The sequence below is a fragment of the Agelaius phoeniceus genome, chromosome 3 (genome assembly GCF_051311805.1).
Source record: "Agelaius phoeniceus isolate bAgePho1 chromosome 3, bAgePho1.hap1, whole genome shotgun sequence".
Classification (NCBI taxonomy): domain Eukaryota; kingdom Metazoa; phylum Chordata; class Aves; order Passeriformes; family Icteridae; genus Agelaius; species Agelaius phoeniceus.
In genome coordinates, this window is record NC_135267.1 from 97,666,407 (window position 1) to 97,685,290 (window position 18,884).

The window sequence follows — 18,884 nt, forward strand, 5'->3', positions numbered from 1 at the left end:
AAAGGACCTGCTACTTTCATTAAGCTGGCCTTCAGCCTTCTGATTCACTTTCTGAAGAATGGAGTCTCGACAGGCGTCAGACGGACCTGTCCCTCTTATCTGCCCCACCAGCATGCCATGGGGCTGTTGATAATGCAATAAGAACAGGGCTGTCCTAACACCCACATGCCACACCAGCCTGCAGAGTTTAGGATTAACTTTAGATTTTGTTACATCCTTCCATGTTTTACAGTGCTCTTACAGCATAAATCATTAGACCTTTTTTCAAATTACTTAAGCCATGCGGGAAGAGATTTGTGTCTCCATTTTTCTGTGTGGAGTGAGTGTCCCATCTATTTGTCTCAATGTCCCCTGACTAATAATGCTGCTCCCTCATTGCAACACACACAGTCCAGTCCATTCAGACTTTCCACAAAGGTAAACATGAACCTTAGCTCCTGAACTGCTCAGCACAGTGGACTTTTGCCTGCTGACATCCAGTCTCTGCTCACCTGGTGCAACTTTAAGGGAATAACCTGGTTGCTATCCATACAGAACCTGAATGACATGTCCCATGGTGCTTCTGTGTGAGCCTGAGAAAAGAAAAGCCTCAGGCATATTGGTGAGTCAGCTTTGGCTGGCCAATGTTTCTAAAATAGACCAAAAACTAAGAAAGAGGACAAAGAAAGAAAAAGTAAGTGACTAACCTATGCTGCTGCAATAAACCAGCTAATGATTCATTTTTCCCCCTCAAAATGAACTGATGGTTCTCGTTGCAGTTACCAATTAGTGCTCTTTATCAGTTCTCCTTGAGCAGTAATTCACTCCTCAGCTCCTGAAGGGAATTTGTGAGGCCAAGCCTTGGCCTCAGGGTTTGCTACTCTCTTCATTAGCCCAGCTCAGGAAGCAGTGTCTAGAAAATCTGAATCGAGAGGGTGAGGTTCATTTTTCAGCTGGGTGGATGGCAGAGGGCTGTACTTCCTGTCAGTCATGGCAGCATCTGTTGGGCCAGGTCTGGCTTGGCTATGGTACAAACAGATGGAACAGGGCAGGTCCTGCAGCTCTGTTGCTGAATGTTGTCTCGGTGACATGAGAGATGAGGAAATGTTTCTTGGCCCCCTCAACATTGGCTGGCAGGTCAGCTGCTCCACCAACAAAATGGGCAGCCTCCATCTGAAGCAGAGCTGCCATGATGAAAGTCTGCATGTGAGATGAAGAAGAGCAAGACATTGGTGATGGGGAGGAGGCTGGGATTGGTGAGGAAGCTAGGTTCCCAGCCCTGGCAGGTGCCAAGCCATGAGGGCAGTGTGGGACTGAATCTTGGCTTTTTCACAGGTGTCATGTATTCTTGGCAAAGTGGTCCTTGGAGGAGCCACCCCAGCAGGGACAATTTTCAACCCACAGGTGCACAGAGGCTCTCTTATTAAAGCAGGCTTGTCTGCAGCTGAACTCCTGGTGCCTCTGAGGACCAAAATAGATGTTTGACTTGCTCATAAACAATGTGAGATGTGGTGGATACCGTGGTGAGTACATGGGGAAGATTCAATTTGATGTTTGAGCTGGACAAAATATATTCCTCCCTTCAGCCCCTTGCATGAAACCTCTACCCATGGCTTCATTTGCCAGGTTTGTCTTCAATGGTGTGCTGCTGTCCTATCTAGTTCCCTTCAGATTCCCATACACCTTTCACTGTGCTTTATGAAAAATAGCAGGATAAATAGGTTCGGGAAGGTGAATACATGCAAGAGTGGCAAGAAATACATAGTGAACTTGTCCATGCTTTTCTCAGAAACAAACTCCACAAACCAGACAGCCTGGCAAGTCACTTTTACTTTAAATTCCTGGTGACTGCCCAATGAGTCACAAAGCAGAAAAAAACATATTTCTGCTGGTTTTGCCAGAGTATTTAATTACTCCTCTGGCTTACTCTAGGCTCTGAGGAAATGGCAGAGGACTCAGAGCTATTGTCCTTTGTCCTGTAACATTAGCAGCAAGGAAGCACTCTTGCACAGCTTGCTTTGGCAGTGCAGTGACTGAGGAGAGCTGTACCACACCACAGCACTTCAGCACTTTGAGATCTTTGCCCCTCCCAGGTCATGGATCACTTCAGGGATTAATGTCCTTTCTGATCTCTGCCTGTCTGTAAGACTGGGAAAGGGGAAGGTTTTGTTTTGGGGTGCAGTAAAACCAATTGTCTCTCTTTCTCTATCCCGAGTCCCTTGTTTGCTGAACACTGGCCTCTTCTGAGACAAAACTGATCCTAAAATATGCACAAAATAGCTGCAATTACCTGTACAGAGTGTGCTTTGGAAATCTTGTTTCTTCAAGGAAAAGTAGAGAGCCTGAAGAACTTGTAGATTAATGGAGATAATTAAATTAAGAGAAGATAAAGGAATAAAATCCTTCCCTTTTTTCTCCTTTTAGGAAGTAGTATTAGGCTGCCAGGCCTGTTTTGGGGTGAAGTCTAGACCGGGCTCAGAGAGGGCGGTGCACTTTTCTGAATCCTGCAACATGCATGAAGAGAGATGCAGGGCTCTGGACTTGTTCACCTGGAGGAGGGAAGACTTAGGAGAAACTTGACAACAGCTTTTCAATACATAAGAAAGGGTTTCCAACATGATGGAGCCAGGCTCCTTACTGAAATCTGCAGCCAGACAGCAAGAGGCCATGGTCATAAACCCAAACTATGCAGTTTTCAGCCAGAAACAAGTCAGGGAAAGCAGTAATATGATCATTAAGCATGAGAAGAGGTTACTTCAGGAAGCTGAAGTCTGTCTGTGGAGTGTCTCAAGGCATGACTGTACAAAGTGGGAAGCAACCCAGTGCGAATGCAGCATTCACCAGCTGTGAGTGGGATGCTGGAGGAGAGACCTCCTGGGCTTCTTCCATTCTGGATGAAGTTGTGAGTGGGATTCTGCTATGGTAAGCAAAAAGCTTTTAATTTACCTACTGTATGGAAATGATGAAGTCTGAGCTCCTCACCCTCGCTAGAAGCACTGACGCGAAGAATAAAGCTCTGTTCCTGGTAACAAGAAGCGACTGGCAAGGATGGCAGCGCTGCCTGAGGAGCAGCTCAGCTTCCACCACTGCTTTCACTTCCCTGTGTTCTGCTGGCTGAAAGCCTGTTGTCCTTTACTGCCATCTCCTGGGGAAAAAACCCACATATTTCCAGCCTCGTCAGCCTTCCCCGTTGTTCTGCCTCAGGGATTTCCTGCCTTTCCCTAGGCTGGCCTCCCTCTTTGTCCAGAGCCATCCTCAGGATGTGGGGTCTCTGCAGTGTAACGTCCACCTCTGTACACCGGTGTTTCTTACCCAGTGGAATCCTGAGCCTCCTCTGTCCAAGGGTTTCAAATGTAAAGCCATAGGAACATTGTTCTTGTGTCGGGTTTTTTTTTCCTTCAACACTTAAAAATGTGTTGTACTTTGCCCCAAAGTTCTTGCTGCTTCTCAAAAAGATTCCTTAAGGAAGATTCACTGAAGGCAAGGGAATGAGCCACGGCCACTTCTTGTTTCTAAATCTCATCTTTTTCTGGAGAGATGTGTAATTTGGAACTGGAGGTTGGCAGACTGGAATGAGACATCCCCCCCACCCAGGAGTGCCTTGGACCCCAGCTCCAGCAAACCACAAGTTTGCCTCCTCATGCTTTCTGTATTCCCCTGTTTCTGCTTCCCATAAAGGACTCCTTGCTCCTTCCTTTCCTGGGACACTAAACTAGCATCAGATTGTTTTTTCAGCTGTGCCTGAATTAGGGTGGGGACTTTCCTGTCCTTGGTGAATCCCATCCTGCCCCATGATGGCTGATAAACCAGAGCTGCAGAAGTGTTAATGTTTGTGCTGCAGAACAAATGCCCTGCTCCCCTCAAATTCTCTCCTTTGGTCCTTACCTGCTCTCCCAGGTGACACACAGCTCTACCCTGACTCCTCAGACACCTGTAGCTGCTGATGGATGTTATATTCAGATGGAAAATAGCATTTACAGAACACTGGGAGAACTCATAATGTCAACAGCCTCTGTTAATACTGGGCCAAACATTTGCCAGGAAAAACAATCTCTGTGCTGTCCTGGTGCATTTAGAGAGACTGAAGTTTAGCTTTTGACTGGAAGAAAAAGAGAATTTTCAATTCATCTTCCTATATGTCTGGAATGACAGCTGACAGCTACCAAAGTAGCCAATCAACTCATCTGGGTTTTGGGTATAAATAATTCTCCATAGAGGAAAAACCTCATCAAAACGAGAGATCCTTTTATTTCTTTGCTCTGGCTCCATTAAAAGGCATCTATTATTAATGACTCTACTTATAACTCTGTCATCGCCAATTGCTCACCTGAGATTTTTCCACACATGAATTTCAATGAGCTCATTTCTAGTGCATGATTCACTGAACTCTGATATCCTGCAAGATTTTAAGAGGAAACAGCAATGCTTTTATCCTCCCCTCCTCTCTGTGAAGGTATTTTTGAAATTATTGTCTGTTCTAACTTTGGAAAAAGGATATAAAGGATATAATTTGTGTGTGTGTGAGTATAACGTGATTTTTATCATATCGTGTTGAAATCAGTGTACTTTGCCACATTATCCCCTCATCTCTGCCTTTTGCAGAGAGTCACTGAAAAAACAATTGCAATAGCCCTGATGTGTGCATTTAATTCCTTTACTGAGACAAGCCCAGGCTACATTTAGCTCTATCCTAACACAATGACACCTAATTGAGGACAGCATTTTGCTGTTTGTGTCACTGTTTTTTTTCCATAATGTCTATCCAAACCTCTCCCCTCAATGTGGTAATATATACCTTTCCAAAGTACAGCACTGTGTACGTATTGAAGACCTAGAAGATCCACAGCTGCTGGTCATTTTTGTAGTAGAAACAAATAAAATTGTTCAACTCTTTCTTCACCATTTATCTTAGGCCTCCGATTGAGCTGCTGCTACAAGAGTGTCTAGGTTTGTCTCTAGAATTATCTCGAATTGCCCACTACATCTGAAGGCAGATATGCCTTTTACATTCTCCATAAAATTTTTTTCTACCTGATTATTTGTCCTGTGCTACTGAGTTAACATCATGCTTTTTAAAGACATGTCAGCATCATCACTTTCATGACTGAGGGAGCCCAGCCCCAGTTTGCTACAAGGCTGACACTGTGAATTTTTCATATGATCAGACACATTTTAAGGAAACCTGAAACAAGATCCTGGTGCAGAGAATTTCAACACAACTGTTCTGAACTTTGATGATGTTATCAGCAATTGAAAACATGGTCATTTGCTTTTAAGGGCAGGAATACTGTGCCTGCTCTGGCTACAACAAACATAGCTCTGTCACACAAGAGGCTCTGTTTGGATTGCAACAAAACCAGTACCTATTTTGTCTGAGTGGCTCTATTCACATTGCTTAACAGTACAAGGAGCCGACAGCTCCTAGGTAAGAACCAGTGTGCCTGGGATGGAGGATGAAACAAACCTGCTGGTCAGGCTGTTTACTGGAGGCTGTTTGAGAGGTACATGGGGCAAGAGGGCTTTCCTCAAAGCCTGCAGACTCAAACCTGAAACGTTTAGCCACAATTGTGCTGTCCACAGCTATTTCTGATTTTATGCTCTGTGTTTCATAGCAGAAGAGAGATTATACAGATGCTGCTGCCTTCTGTTATTTCCTTAAGCTCCTTCTCACCATACTCTTCAAGAAGAGTTAGGGCTGAATGTAACAGAAGGGCTGGTCTAAATAAAATCTCCTTAGGCTCCTTAGGTCAGTAGATCTAGGGAATGAAAGCTTAAGGTCCTTCTTGGATTTTGAAATATTTCTCTAAATTAACACCCAAATGTTAGCCAAAGTGAGTTATTTCTGAATTCAGTTAACAAGTCCTTTGAACCAAAAGAACTGCTTCTTTACATCGCTGTACTGCCCATAATGTGCAGCTAGGAAAGAGCTGTAGCTTCTCACAATCATCAAGGTCTGTACTTCTCCAAATTCTCATGCTGGTAGAGTATATACATGCTCCAGACCTATTTTCTCTGGCACCCAGACAAAGCAAGCAAGCAGTAAATCACCCAATTTTTTTTCAGAAAAAATTCTCTCAAAATTCTGTTAAATTCTGTTATTTTGATGCCTCACACAGAGAAGTTCAGAGAGCAAAATAATTCTGCACTTTGTAGTTTGCACAGTGGAGAATACTGTGCTCAAGAAACCACAGGAGTTAGTTCTTCATTTTTGCCTTAAGCTCGTGAAAATAAGCATTAATGTTTGTCAGGAGTGGCCAGCATAAATAGTAGTTTGTTTTATTCATTTATTTCATGTGATGCATTGCTTTCCCAGTTAAATTCTAAAACCGGTTTTTGTTTTTCTTTCTTTAGTATTTTGTTAGTATGTTTTGGTTCCTGCTAGCAAGCACTGCTTATCAGACATTAGACAGTTGCTGCAGTTTTGTTGAATATTTGCTAACACATAAGATGCCTGGTTCCCCTTATAGCATTTTTCTGCTCATGTGGGTGCAGGTGCAGATTAAAGACCTCTGTGTGAATTCAGTTAAATTCAACAAACTATAGACTTCATGTTAAATCAGAAGATTAATGGTTACCAAAGAGTGCAAGGGCTCTCAGTCCGCTCAGCAGGGTTGGTTCCCCTCTTGTGTCTGTGGAGGAGTCAGAAAAGCAATCACAAGTAATTATTTTTGACTCAGTGGGTCAATGATTTGAAGATGCTGGGGCAGGTCTGGTTTTACCAGACCAAGCAGTTTAACACCTATGATTTACCTGGAGCAATGTGGGGAACCCAGGGATATGGAGGACAGGGTGTCCCAGTAAGGTAGCATAAGAAGGGCTTTCAAGTGTCATGGAAGGTGAGCAGGCAGCAGGCTGTCTCTGCACATCCCCCACACAATCCAACACCAGCACAAGGCTCTGCTGATCAATACTTAATTTCCAGAACTGAGCTTGTTCAGGGGGCAAATTCAAAATAAACACAAGTTCTGTTTATCTTTAATGTTGTGGTGTACTTGTAGAAGGAGAAAGGTCCCAAAACCCATGACTGAAATTAGGGCATGGTTTGAACAGCAAAGTGGTGAACTAGAGGGCAAAGGCTCTCTTGTCTTTTTGTCTTTGTCCCTCCTTCTTGTCTTTTCACCAAGCTAATGTGACCAGGGACCTTTACCCCAACATCAATTAGTAACACGTGAATAACAAGGAGCAACTACCCAAAGTGGCTGGGAGACCACAAAAGTAATTCAGGGCATCCTGATGAGGAATGTACACATTACTCCCTTCTGCACCACACCTACTCAGGTGGACTGTTGGTGTCCCAGCACTGCTGCCTGCCCAGCACCCCTCATCTGAAAGAAACAGGCAAAGTCATCTGCAACAAAACCAGGTTTAATTCCCTTCTCTGTGTTCAGGCAGCTGTCTGTCTCTTTGGCACTATTTATGTCATGATTTCCTACTCACAGTCATACCCTGGTCCTTTTAATAAAGGACTCCTCTGTGGACTCCCTTCTTGCCCATGAGGAAGATCAGATTTTGGGGGTCACACCAATAGGGAGAGATCTGCTGTCACTGCCTTTGCTTCTGACATCCATCACATTGTCTTCATCCACCAGCAGGTTTTCACAAGTCCCAACATACTTTTTACAATCTGTGGTGATTCCCACTCACAGGAACATTTTCTGATCCTGGTTGTGATCAAGTGATTCTTGAGGTCAATGTGAGTAACTCTCCTGGCTTGATTGCTCACACGTACCCATTATCAAAAAGGTTCACAATAGCCTTCAACGTCCCTCTCCACCAGGATGCTGCTGATGGAGTACTTCCATTGTGGCTGGGCTGTCTGAATCTCCCCAGAAATGCCCAACATTGAGCTTCACCATCTTCTGTATTCTGTGACTTTGCTCTCAGCAGACTTATCATAAAAATTTCAGTTTGTGAGTTTGGCCATCGTATCCCAAAGCTCTTGCATTGCCTGTGAGAACAGACCTGTGGCAACAGTGACATTTGTCGCTCCAGCCTGTATTTGATGTCATATTTGCCTTGCAGCTGGTTATCCCACAAAGCAACTTCCCTGAGACCCTGCCAACAAACAGGAAGCTCTCGGAAGGGGTCTTAGGAGTTTGGTACCAGGCAGCTGGGGTGTGCAGATGTCCCAAGGCGGCCGAACAGCACTGGACACCCCATTTGCTGCCCTCCACGCCTCCATCCACCTGTTCCCCTCTTCCCTGAGACAAACCCAACGCGAATTTGACGCACTTGTGTATTCCCACACAGACCACACTTCCTGTAGCGCTGCTTTCACTAAAAGCCCGCGTATCAGACGGAACACATCATTCACCGGTACTTTGCCAAGCCGGACGCTCAGCCGTGCATTTTCCCTGCTGCGCCGCCCCCTTTCTCTCACCGAAGGTCGCGGTCCGCGCTCCGCCCAGCCTGCAGCAGCGCCGGGGCAGGGGGCAGGCCCCGAAGGCTGGGCGGGGCCGGGGCCGGGGCGGTGTGAGGGGCGGTGTGAGGGGGCCGGGCTGTGCCGCTCCCACCCACGGCCGCTCCGGGCGCGCAGCGGGGCCCAGTCGCCATGAGCGGCCTGTGGGGCGCGGCAGGACCGGCGCGGCAGGGCTGGCTCTGGGTGGCGGCGGCGCTGCTGGCCCTGGGCACCCTGCTCGGGGCCTGGCGCTGGGCCGGCCCGCGCCGCCGCCGCCGCCTGCAGCGGGTCGGGACGGTGCTCAGGCTCTTCGTGTACCCGGTGAAGTCGTGCCGGGGGGTGTCGGTGCGGCGGGCCCAGGTGACGCCGATGGGGCTGCGCAGCGGGGAGCTGCGGGACAGGTAGGCCGGCCGGGGCCTGGAGCCTCCGCGTGGCTCCGCGGCTGTCGGGTGTTTGTTTCCCTGAGGGCCTGGGAAGGAGCACCTGCCGTGCGGGTGCTGCCGAGCCCGGCATTAACGCTGTTGGGCGCCTTTGTGCCCCGACGCCCCGCAGGTTCTGGCTCGTGATCAGGGAGGACGGGCACATGGTGACAGCTCGCCAGGAGCCGCGGCTCGTCCTTGTCTCTGCCATCTGTGAAAACGGGCACTTGGTCTTGGAGGCCGGGGACATGGAGAAGATAAGCGTGCCTGTAAAGCTCTCCAAGAAAAATCCCGTCCGCAACTGCAGGTATTGAAGGAGGATTTTTCTTTCCCCCTTCCCTCTCTCTCAATGCTGTCTTTCTCATGTGCTTTTCTTTTCAGGATTGTGTATGTAATATGAAATGCTTCGCATTTTCTTATGCAGAAATTGGAGTGTAGAAGTTCAGTACCTCTGTGTCTTTTCTGTGTGGGTACTTCTCACTGTCTGCTTAAGAGAGGTAGACTTCAAACCAGAGCCTGTACTGGCAAGACAAGGCACAATGATGTTAGTAGATTTAGATTAGCTATTAGGAAGAAAATCTTCACTGTGTGAGTGGTGAGGCACTGGCACAGGTTGCCCAGAGGAGATGTGGATGCCCCATCCCTAGAAGTGTTCAAGGTCAGTTTGGATGGGGCTCTGAATACCTTGGTCTAGTGGAAGGTGCCTCAGCTTATTTTAGGGGAGTTGTCCTGGGTGGTGTTTAAGGTTGCTTCTAATCCAGACTGTTCTGTAATTCTGTGAAATTCTCTGCCATGTGTTACACAGGAGGCCAGGAATGGTTGTCATAACAAAAGCTCTTCTTTTAATCTGCTAAACTGGTGAAAAAAAATCTCAGGAAAAGATGACATAGTATCAAAGACCAGGGGTTACACATCTGCCAAATGAACTGTGATCTTCTGTCTTCATAGAACATCATGTTTGCTTATTTGTTTTTACTTCTAGTCTTCTTGCTCGTGCTTGGGTGAGCAGCTGCATCTCAGAGCCTCAGTCATGTACTTTGGTATTTCTTGATCACAACTACAATGTGCATCAGCATTTTTGCATGCACGCTGGCCATTCAGAGCTGGTGAAATGTTGGGGTTTAGACTCCTTGGTCCCTGTCTTTTGCCATTTAACTGAGGTGCCTCAGTTGGAAACTTGGTAGTCCAAGGCTCACCCTGAGGTCACAAGGGAAAGACTGGCATCCCAGGGACTTAGGGCATTCCTTGCTAGGTGCTACCCCAAAGGAGTTTCAGGTGGATGGGTTACAAACAGTGATTTAGCTTTGTGCTTAGAGTTTTGTTGTGTGACTGCAGGCCTAGTTATTTTATGTATGTATAGAAATCCATGCTGGAAAACTGCCAGCAGGACAAGGAAAACCTTTTCTCTGCTAAAATGTCCATTAATATATAAGTGTTTAGAAACTCTAAGTGGTGTAAGGCCCTACAAAGGTACTGTGAGTGTTCGTTCTTTGGATAGCAGAGATGGTTGATGCACCAGCTGCTACAATAGTAACTAAAAGAGTGCTGGCAAAGAACTGCACTGGCTTTTAGCATAAGTCTGTTGCTGTGGAAAGCCTTGATCAGCATAGCTCAGTATCTCTGTTTATACAAGGCAGATGCAAGTTCCAAGTGGTAGCATTTCTCCTGGAGAAATGGAACAGCTTTTACAAACCTGTGCATAATGCCTGTGTGTCAGCCAATGGCACACGTCCTGCAAAACCATGTCGTCTTTCTAAAATTTGTTGTGTCATTGGAAGAATATTTAAATAGCCTAATACATTGCAGTAATGAGAAGTTAGCTTGGATTTCTTGGATTATCCAATTTTAGAGCTCAGTGATACGTTCTTCTTGTTTGTTTGGTTTTTTTTTCTTTCTTTGCCTTAATAAATTTGCCTTCAGATGGGTGCTCATAGGAGCTCATGCCCTGTAAGCTGGAGCTGAAGCAGTGCCTTAGAGCCTCTGGCTGGATACAGCTGTGCGTGTGCTGATCTTGAAAACTACTAAGTCTACTTGCAAGTTTTACACAGGTATTTAAAAATCCTGTGCTTGGGAGAGTCAAATATAGGACTAAAGCCATTGTATAGGTATGTTTTCTGCTTGTGCAAATGCTAGTGTGCTTCCCTCTGGCTAAGAAACCTCATGCTCTGTGCCCTTTGTCAGTATGTGTTGTAATGCTGAAATTGTGTGATCTATCCCCATGGATCCCTACAGCACTGAGTGCTTAGGACAGATCCACTTCCTGAGTGGAAAGCAGTAGTGTTGCAAGCTGTAAGAGCCTTGCCACTGTTGTCCTGCCAGTCAGACATGCATGCAGGAACTGTGGGATGGAGGGAGGAGAAAGGCAGTTGAATGCTATCTGGAGCAATGACCTTTAATTCCAGCCTGTGTCACAGGATAGACACAGGAATCCCAGCAAATGGAGCAAGGATGTTGCTTCCAGCACCCTAATGATCACTCCACCACGAGTAAAGAAGGGCTCTTAGGGCCCTTCTTTACTCATGGGCTATGATGTAAGGGCTAGATGAACTTCATGGGCATATCGATGCTTCAAGCTGCCCAGGATTTGATTGCAGATAGGAAACTGCAGTGCATTTGGGTCAAAATCCCTACTTTGAAAAGTGTAACAAAACTACTCATGACTGGTGTTAAAGTTTATTGAAAGGTTGAGTCAAGGTTTACCTGTTTTTGCCAGGAAAATGTTCCTTGCATAAACTTGTTTGTATTCTACTGGCAGTGGCTTTTTGAGCCCCATGGACTTTGTTTGCAGTAAAAATCTTTAACCTCCTTTAAGATACTGAGCTATTTTGTATGTGAAGTCTGAGCTGAAGAGTCTCACTCATCTCTGGCTAAAGTTTGACAGCACTAAAATCTGAAGGAAAGTTTCCTTAGCAGTTAGGAACACTTAATTAATAACATTTGTACATATCAGTTGTGGTAACTAATCACATAATTTCAAACTATCGTTCATTTTCTGAAATTAGTTACCTCTCAGTTGACTTCTCAGTAGAAATCATTTGGTGCAGCAGTCACGTGCAAATGCAAGAGCAGGCCCCTTTTCCCTCAAAGCAGGGGGAGCAGGTAGGTTACTGTCACTGATGGGGCAGTCAGCTCTGGGCACATTAACACTATTTCAGAGCTCATTCTTTCACCAGCTGGTATTGTCTGGTCATGTCTATGTTCTTTAGCTTTCAAAACACAGTGGCCACAAGGAGGTTGCCCTTTGGGAATGATTCATTTTCTACATATTGCTACCATTATTAAAACAGGTTTTTTACCTTTGAATAAGAAGCTTCATTGAACCGTGATATTTCCAGCTAACTTGCTGATGTGTTGTGACTCTCCAGGGTGTTTGGACAGGATATCCAAGGCAGAGACTGTGGTGATGAAGTGGCTCAATGGCTCACCACCTTCCTGAACTCAGAGCCCTGTCGACTGGTGCACTTTGAGCCCTCCATGGTGCCAAGAAAGTCAAAGGACACAATAGCTCTTTTCCGAAACACAGATGAGGTAAATAAACACTTTTTCTCAGAAGTATGTCCTTTTAACCATTTCCACCCACCCACCAGAAACTGCCCGTTTTATCTTTGGCGATTGAGCCCAGTTTAGCAAGGTGTGTAGTTGTGTAATACAGCCATGTGAGTATTCTTTTCTGTAAAGAGGTGACTTGCTTAATTTTTACTTCAAATTGGTTTTAAACTATTGACCATTCACAGCTAAAGAGTCTGAAACTGATACTTGAAGAGGAACTATTACATTGCAGAATACAATACCCTTTTGTGTTAGTGAATAGAAAAAAGTTACATCATTAATGATGTTTTGATGGTGTAATCTGTGTTGCATAGAAGGGAGTATACTGATACAAGTTGTGTTACTTTGTATTTTGTTCAAAGGAATGATGTTTAAACAGGCTGGTTACAGTTGTGGGCCTAGGAATTAAAAGGAAGTTTCAGAGGTTTTGTCTCTTTCTGTGGAAGAGGCTTGAAGGTATGGTATTAAAGAAATGTCATGGAAAGGTATGGAAAGGAGATGCTGTGCTCAGACATCCTTATATCATTTTAGCCACTGCTGCCCTTCTTTTTTTCTGAACAGTTCTCTCAGGTGAAGATACTTTGAATTGTATCAAATGTAAGGTTTTTAAACAAATTAAAATTGTGAGTACCTTGCTTTAGCGATGTTATTATTTGTAGGGCATGCTTGTTGCTGCACAAAGAGAAGAAGGTATATCCAATTATAGACTTCTATAGATATGCATTTGTTATGTAAAGGCACTGAGACCAATACAGACACAATGTTTCAGCAATGGGGACATCAGATTAGGAGGGCTGATGTTCTGGAATCATAGCAAGAAAGAAAAGGTAGAATTTTTGGACAGTTATTTCAATGCTCATCATCTTGTGGTTGAAAGGCACGTACAAGAATGGAGTAAGACTAATGTAAGAGAAAGGCAGGAGGGTTATATACTAAAATTCTTACCAAAATGTCTTTTTTTTAATGCTCCCACCTCTGTGGAACTCCACTTCTTGGAGGTTTAGAGGTTTTTAAGTACTGTTCATTTACCTTATTTGCTTATATGGCCCTCCCACTGCCCAGGCATCCTAGACTGATTAATGGACAGCTGTAATTGAGCATGGGCTGTTCTGGATGTAGAACTCCCTCTGGTGTTGTGATAAGGCAGTTTGAGCGCACAAAAATTGCCATGGTGACTGAAATAGGGAAGAGCCTGTTGTTTTCCTTGTTAACTTACTTTCAGGAAAATCAAAACTTGAACAGAGCAGCCTAAAAGGCCATTGGTTCCAATATCTGTCTTTCGCTGTGCACTGACTTTCTTCCCATACTCTTACAGCCTTAGGATTTGGTGGTGTTTGTTTCTGTAGGTTGCATATCCTGACTGCAGTCCAGTCTTGATCATCTCCGAAGCTTCAATGGATGATCTAAATACCAGGCTGGAAAAGAAAGCTAAGATACAGAACTTCAGGCCAAATATTTTTGTAACAGACTGCAGTGCTTTTGAGGAGGTAAAATAACTGTCTTAAATGTCTTTTTGAAGGCTTGCTTTTGTTTCTTTGTAACTTAGTTGCTTTGTGTGATGGTGCCAACAAGGGTGAGGAAAGCTGCTATGTGATTTTTACAACTGAGTTCCAGAGAGATAAAGCTTCAGCTCACATCAGTGCATGTGAAACATTGATGGAGGTCACAGGTCTATGAATGATTATTTCTCAAACTGAAAAAGCTCCTAAAGCCAGAATAGATTTTTATGTCCCAGGAGGATTTGCAATAGAAAGCTTGTGTAGATGACAAGCAAAAACTTACTTCCCCTAAAAATTTCCTTTCTGCAAAACTGTAGATTTACCAGAGGCCACAGATCAGATTATCACCCATACAGCAAGAACAAATTGCTTTAGGCTTGGTGCTTCAGACAAGTGTATGTTGGAGAACAGGGTTCATTACTTGTGTGTCTCTCTTTTCGGATAGAATTATTAGTGTGTCCTGAATTGGATAAATGCAATGACAGTAGGGTTTTCTTTATAGTACTGTGGTGTAACTATGCATATTTTGAAGGTGCTAGTAAAGGTGATCATCTGGAATGGTGCACCTTTTTGTGAATGACTGTGCCTCTTCTGGAAAAGCAATTGCATGTGCTTGTGTCTCATATGTGCCTAATGTTTACTTCCCTCAGGACACCTGGGAGGATATTCTTATTGGTGATGTGGAAATGAAAGGGACCGTGTGTTGTGGCAGGTAAACATTGGAGACCTTTATTTTACATAGGAACAAAGAGGTTTATGATAAGAAACCCTGACTGATTTGGCACTGTCTGTCATTGCAGGTGTATTTTAACAACTGTTAATCCAGACACTGGGGTCATTGACAGGAAGGAGCCCTTGGAAACATTGAAAAGGTTATAAAAATACCACTCTTTCTTAGACTGTGGGAGAGGATTTAGGCTAGACCCTGACAGATGTGAGACTAGTGTTTTAAAAGTGGTTTGAAGTGCGTGTGGGACATAATAATGCAGTGTGAAGGTCTGTGTATATTGGCTTCCCGTCTACTTCTTGCAATTCTGTGTGGTAAGAAAATTCAGGATGTTCCCTTCTTTCTTGCAAACTCCACATTCCCTATCTCTGTTATATCTGCTACAGTGAAAGCTTGGGGTAGCGGGTATTAAAGGTATCTAAAGGTCTAACTTTGCTTCTTTGACTTTTCTTTATAAAAATATTTTTGTATATATTAAACATGAAGGTGTGAATACAGTCAGGCTTTTTTCCCTCCATTTGAACTGCTTGGGTCTTTTTAGCCTAATATAATGACCAAGGCAAGGCATCATTATTTGCATGTCCTCTCTTTCATCACGGATATTTTGATGTGTAGTTTTTGCTACCACTTATTCTAAAGAAGGGCTTTCTCTTTGCAGTTACCGCTTATGTGACCCATCTGAGAAACACATTTACAAAACCAGCCCTCTCTTTGGGAAATACTTTGCTGTTGACAAAACTGGAACAATTCAAGTTGGAGACCCTGTGTACAAGATGGTCTGGGAATGAAGGAGACTTTGATCAGAAGATGCTTTTTCACTTTGATATGCAGATCTTTTTTCCATGTATACAGTCACCAGCATAACTTTTTCTTCTTCCTTGCAATATTTTTTGTGCTTTTTAAGGTGCAGGAGGTTCTTTGACACTGTGAAGTGCCAGTCATTTCAGATCACGTAATCTTCTGGCATACCTGTAGTAACCACATCTTTAGTTTTCCTGGAGGCTGTGGTAGAAGAAACTGATCCATAACAGACTTCACAGCACTACTGAATATCACACCTCCTAAAATTTTGTGTCAACCGTAATATTGGAATCCAAATTTGTGTACAAGAGTTTGCATCACATGTTAGATACATTTAGTGCCTATAAAGAACCACAAAAACAGTCATGCCAAGCACAAAGTGTATTTGTCTTTACAGACAGAGCTGCCTTTACAAGTTTTCATGGAGTGCAGATGGCAGGGCTCTGGTTCCCTCATTTGGTCCTAATCATCTTGCCCCTTGTCTATGTCCAGAGGTAGTTTTTAGCAGTGTTTCTTTCCTTGCAGTTGTTTCCTGAAGATTGCTATTGTCTCTTGAGATTGAAGCAATATCAGAAAGATTGTGAGCTGACTAAATAGTCAGGTGTAGAGGTGGAGGTGCCAGGTAATGATGTGTAAGGCTGTGGGCTTGTTTAGTTTGTGACCACAGCTTGACAGTTTGAACTGTCAATTTTTTATCCTGTGAGCAATACAGTAACACTGAGGCTGTAGAGTAGTGATGCATTTGCTAACATAACAGTAGAATTTCCAGTTTGACTAAAAGAACTGGATGTTCACTGTGTCAGAGACTTCATGGGCATTGGAGGGGAAGAAAAGCCTTAGGGAATGATCTGATGTTGAGCCTGCCCTGTTCAAGCTGCTGTCCAGGCCAATACTGTAGGGCTCATGCACAGCTCCTCTCTGGCTCAGTGAATCCCTTTATGTAGACAGTTAGGCTGCTAAGCAGATGTTTGGGAAGCTGCAGTTTGAGCCTGTTAACATCCTTACTAGTTCTACATTTAAATCTCTGGTTGTCCCCCAGTCCAGCTCCAATACATCCAAAGTGTCAGCTGTTTGTAGGAAGCTGACAATTATATTTTCTGCTGCATAAAACAAATAAGGGAGAAAACTAGTTGAATTACAGCAATGTTATCTTTTCTTTAAATGTTATGTGATTTTTTTTTTTTTAAGTAGCCTCCAGGACAAAAACCAGCCATCTTTCGAATGCTTGTCTGCTCGTTTCTTTTTTATGGATTACTATATTTGAAAAGTGTTGCCCTAGCCTAAAAGAGGAAGCAAATTAATTGTGAAGAAGGACAAATATGATCCTATCTGATGTTTAGATTCTTCATTTCTGTTGTAAGTATGAAAAGGGAATTTTGGTGCATGTTCACAACTCAGACCTGTAAAATGAAGAGCTGTTGAGCTTTGAGAAAGTGCAGGTGGATGTACGTGATAAGACTGAAGCAGTCATGTTGAGGGGGTAGTTTTCTATTATTTGTGAACTCAGAGTTGCTCTGAATGCCATTTTGTTGGCAGGGTTGCTCTGTAAATATTAAGTTTTCCTGGCACAGACAAGTGCCCAGTTTAAAGTGCATGTTGCATATTTGTGTATTGTTATGCCTGATGCAGTGGCTAGTGGGAAGAAATGAAAGAAAAATCTTTTAAAAAGAAAAAGAATTCCAAGGTTCACTCTTAAAAAGCACATGTTGGAAGTTCTTAGTGTTAGAAGCTGAAAACTTGTGGAATTCCTAATGGTATCATTAAGCACAGGCAGCCTGCTGGCCTGCCAAAGCAATTAGTTAAGAATGTGTCTCTTCATTAAGTCACAGAAGCGGAAGGAAAAAGAGCTGATTTTTTTTGCTTCTGGCCAAACTTATTTTTTCCACTGTTGTTCTAGTGGCACATCATTTACATAACACAAATCATGGTATAGATCCCATTGCCCCTCATTAGGCTGCTGTTGATTGGGCTGATTTGGATATGGGGCTGTCTTCGGAAGAAGAAACTGCCATCTGCATCCCTGTTTGGGAGAGGCCATAGATCTAAACTCCTGATTTACTCCTGTTAAGCCTCTTAGCAGAATATGGCTGGAATCCTAAAACTGGTCTGTATGGGGGGGCAACATGCTTCACAGATGACACTCAAATCAATTATATGGCCATTTTGTAAAGCTGAGAGCATGAGTTAGAACATTGCACTGTAAATATCTTCATATGACTGTTGATTTGCTGTAACTGTAGGAATTGTGTTTGATTTTGTTTAAGTAATTTAGAAAGTTGACTGAAAATGTGTCAATCATGAGCCACTGTTTTTTAAATTGTGTACTTAAACAATTGTTAATTTTTTAACTCTAGAAGAAGAAAACAAAAGTATAAACTTCTAATGAATTCAGCTTTCTTAAGGCGTAACATTTGTTTGTGAAATTTTTTTTGTTTTCTGTTTCAGCATTTAATTTTGACTGTTGTTAGCAGGATCTCATAGTTAATACTGATGATTGTCTTTTTTAATCCTACCTCTGAATTCAGAAATATATGCAGTTAACCAGAGGATATGTGTAAGAGAGCAGAACCATTAGATATAAATAGTCATCAGACTCAGTTTTGCATCCCATATGATCCTAGATAAGTGTGCTGGTTTTGCATTAATTGATATTTGGTAAGGAGGGAAGAAAAAAGAAGATGTTTATAGACTTGCCTTTTTTTTTTTTCCAGGGACATATGAAAATAGGGGAAAATGTTTAAAAGTATGAGAGTTTACTCAAGTCAATCCATGTCATATCTCAGAGTATAATACCAAAAACTTTTTATTGCAGCATTTATTGTACCAATAGTCTTGCAGAGGACTATGTACGAGAATGACAGTTGTTAAAAGCAGAAATTTCTGGGTTGCTTAAGATCTGTGGTGGGTACATTTTCATCCAAGAAAACCTGCGAAAGATCTGCTTCTGCTTTCTGAGGAGAAAAACAGCCTTCCAAAGGCATCACTCTGCTGCTCTGTAAGAAGACAACAGATTTACAAATCTCTTGCCTCTACAAATGGCAAAAATTTCAAAAAGGGCTGCCACAGGTTGTTCATTCTTGGTCTATCCTAGCACCTTAAATTGCCTTTTTGTCTTTTAAGATCCATTAGAAATTCCCTGTGCTAGGTAGCTGCAGGGCTGAGGACTGCAAAGTCTCTTTCTTTTGGGGCAGGAGATTCTAAAAAGTGATGCAGGCATAAAGCCTACATGTGTATCAGCCTTCAGCTGGAAGAGAATATATTTTATTATGTAAAATATTATATTTTACATAATCTTCATTGTGTTAATGTTAACAATCTCAACTTAGAATGTCACTGTTACTCGTAATTCTTTGCATTTTATCTGAAGAAATTGGTAAACTCAGTAAGGGTTTCACACACTGGGCCTTTTTTTTTAAGAAATCTGCTTACTCATCGTGACCAGAGGACAGGAATGGTTGGATGGGGAAAGGAAATGAGCAAGGCTTAGATGTGTAGAGGGTGTATGTTAGGGC

At 43.3% G+C, this 18,884-nt stretch overlaps 1 protein-coding gene across 1 annotated transcript; it reads left to right on the top strand.

Moving 5' to 3' along the window:
* The first annotated feature begins 8,286 nt into the window (after positions 1-8,286).
* On the top strand, positions 8,287-17,780 carry MTARC2 (mitochondrial amidoxime reducing component 2). Its single transcript, XM_054628943.2, has 7 exons — positions 8,287-8,778; positions 8,930-9,103; positions 12,162-12,324; positions 13,692-13,832; positions 14,495-14,556; positions 14,645-14,716; positions 15,230-17,780. The coding sequence occupies exons 1-7, from the start codon at positions 8,531-8,533 to the stop codon at positions 15,357-15,359; spliced, it is 990 nt and encodes a 329-aa protein (XP_054484918.1). The 5' UTR covers positions 8,287-8,530; the 3' UTR covers positions 15,360-17,780.
* Positions 17,781-18,884: the final 1,104 nt, after the last annotated feature.

Excerpts from the sequence above, each read along its gene's own strand:
- MTARC2 (XM_054628943.2), top strand. The coding sequence starts at position 8,531 with ATGAGCGGCCTGTGGGGCGCGGCAGGACCGGCGCGGCAGGGCTGGCTC. Across the intron at positions 12,325-13,691 it reads TTTTCCGAAACACAGATGAG|GTTGCATATCCTGACTGCAG; the intron begins GTAAATAAACAC and ends TTGTTTCTGTAG. Across the intron at positions 14,717-15,229 it reads CCCTTGGAAACATTGAAAAG|TTACCGCTTATGTGACCCAT; the intron begins GTTATAAAAATA and ends TTCTCTTTGCAG.